The following is a 2,471-nucleotide window of genomic DNA, read 5'->3' as shown; positions in this document are numbered from 1 at the left end:
CTTTGTAAATAATGCACAATGTATTGCCCCATAATAATGAACCAACTAATCCATAATTCACACGATAATGCCACACAATAATGCCCACGAAATAATGCACGCGCTCATTAGAACCCATAATTCTGAGAATAATGCACAAAATAATTAGTACCATTCCCTTCATAATGCACAAAATAATGAACAATTCCATCCATACCATAATCAGAAGTTGAGAATAATGCACAAAATAATTAGTACCATTCCCTTCATAATGCACAAAATAATGAACAATTCCATCCATACCATAATCAGAAGTTGATTACATTGAAGTAGAACCAAAATACGCACTAAATAATGCCCATAAAACCATCATTTCTATCTAACCCATCAATAGCTTAGAAATACAGCTACCAAGCAAAACAGCACAAAAAATCCCAACCCAGTTGCACATTTGTCCTCTCTTGCTTTCTTTCTCATTTCTTTGGCTCTGGATTACTCTCACTCCTCCCTCTGTTTCTCTTTCCATTGGCATGTCATTATCATCAATTCTTTCTCTTTCACAATTCTTCAATCTCTCACATTCTTTCTCAATTTTATCTAACTTCCGCAGTAAGCCCAAGATGACAGATTTTTCCCTTTCATTCATTGGAGGATCCATCCACTCGAAGAATTTACAAGCTTTTCGAGTCTGTCAAAGAGAAAAAAAATTCACAGAGCTTAACAGAGCATGAGAAGAGGACGACGTAATTTTTTTATTTAGAACTTACTTACCCCAAAATTCTTACAGTTGAAATATCTTCTCCCTGGGTTTGAATCGCTCCATGACGTTGAGAGAGGTGCTTGGATTCCGCAGTGGCAAATCCATCCTCCGCCAAAGTTCTGTACATTCTGCGCAGAGGATGAAGAAGGCATCTTGGATCTTCTTCGCAGCACCCAGCCCTTGCGTTGCGTGTACAGGTGAAGCCCGCTATTTTTGAAGATTAGGGTTTTCCCTTTTTTTCAGTTCTCGCGATGAAGAAGAAGCATGGATGAACGAGGAAGACGTAATGTCGGATGAAATAGGAGAGATGAGAGATAATTTATTTGTTTTGTAATTTTTTTAAGGGAAACAGACAAGGGGTATAAAGGTCTTTCTACATTAATTGGAAAACGTTTTAAATTAGCATTAAGTGGAATTAGATGACGTGGCAGCATTGACCGTAGTTGACCGGTCATAATAACCGGGTGTACACTTTAGTGTGAGGTCATCTGAAGTTCGTACACTTTAGTGTGCAAAATCAAAGGTTGTACACCAAAGTGTGATAACAGGTAAAGGTTGTACACCTCGTATGTAATTTACCCATAGAATTTAAAGCAGAAATGTTTTCTTTATTAGGACACGTAGGTTTGGTGTGACCGGATTGTTTGCAAACGGAACAAGTCTTAGTCTGTTTCTTCCCCAATTCTTTTCCACCCCTCTCACGCTTCTTTTTAGGACGACCTTTTGTTTTTGATTGAGGAGGACACAAAACATTACTATCTCCACCTCCAAGTGCATTGTCTATAGGAATACATTCTTCTTCCAATAATAAGTCATCCCCCGCTTCTCCAGTATTACCAGTTACTTGCAACGTGTCATGACGCCACCGTATAGGTAAATAAAAAGATGGAATCTCAAAACAATCATTATGGAAGTATACTCGTAATATATGACGACAAAGAATGCCCCAAAACTCAAAATTTTTGCAACTACACCATGTTGTATTTTCATCCCAAAAGACTTTATGTAGTCTAGCATCATGCCCCTCAAAATATCTTAGCATGAATTCATTCTCTTCAACATGAATAATAGAATACATAATACTCCTTGCAAATTCTTCCTGAAACTTTTTGAAAGCATATGGTGTAAAGACTTCAAAAGCTTGTTTTTCTAATGGTGACTTTGTCTTTAAAGAAAGAGGTCTAAGAGTAGCAACCACATTATTGCGCAAATGTTCTTGACTAATTTCTTGAATAGCAATGTCCACCTGAAATAATTTTTAAAAGCACCTCAAACTAAATTAGATGCACGAAAAGAAAAAAATAACAAAACTAAGTGTAGAGCTATCCTACAGAAAGTTACTCTAAGAAAACAAAAGTTGTTATCATATAGGAAAAAATTCAATGAAATTATAAAATTTAATTCTTAAGAAATATATAAAATAAACCTGTTTCATGAAATCTGTCAAACATATATGAGAAGAAACAAATCTCTTAATAAATGCATTTATGCTTTCTGATCTTCCAGTAGTTATCATCCCTCCAAAAAAATAATCACGAAGATAAGCCGATGCCCAATAATATCTTACTTTGTGCAGGCCATGAACATGCTTATTATCTTGCAAATTATATTTTTCCACCATTAAAGACCAATTCAATTCAAACTCCTCGGGTACAATCATCTTATACAGCTTGTAGAAATCACCACACCACTTTTGATAGTCGTTGCGTAAAAGTGCAGCAAACCCACAACT

The 2,471-nt window shown here is 36.0% G+C and overlaps 1 protein-coding gene across 1 annotated transcript; it reads right to left on the bottom strand.

The window, feature by feature from the left end:
* Positions 1-220: 220 nt before the first annotated feature.
* On the bottom strand, positions 221-1,707 carry LOC136227478 (uncharacterized). Its single transcript, XM_066016162.1, has 2 exons — positions 751-1,707; positions 221-667 (listed from the first exon to the last, which is right to left on the bottom strand). Exons 1-2 carry the CDS (start codon positions 889-891, stop codon positions 359-361), a joined length of 450 nt encoding a protein of 149 aa, XP_065872234.1. The 5' UTR covers positions 892-1,707; the 3' UTR covers positions 221-358.
* Positions 1,708-2,471: the final 764 nt, after the last annotated feature.

The sequence above is a fragment of the Euphorbia lathyris genome, chromosome 4 (genome assembly GCF_963576675.1).
Source record: "Euphorbia lathyris chromosome 4, ddEupLath1.1, whole genome shotgun sequence".
Lineage (NCBI taxonomy): Eukaryota > Viridiplantae > Streptophyta > Magnoliopsida > Malpighiales > Euphorbiaceae > Euphorbia > Euphorbia lathyris.
This window is presented reverse-complemented; position numbering and strand designations above follow the sequence as displayed.

Excerpts from the sequence above, each read along its gene's own strand:
- LOC136227478 (XM_066016162.1), bottom strand. The coding sequence starts at position 891 with ATGCCTTCTTCATCCTCTGCGCAGAATGTACAGAACTTTGGCGGAGGA. Across the intron at positions 668-750 it reads TCAACTGTAAGAATTTTGGG|ACTCGAAAAGCTTGTAAATT; the intron begins GTAAGTAAGTTC and ends TCTCTTTGACAG.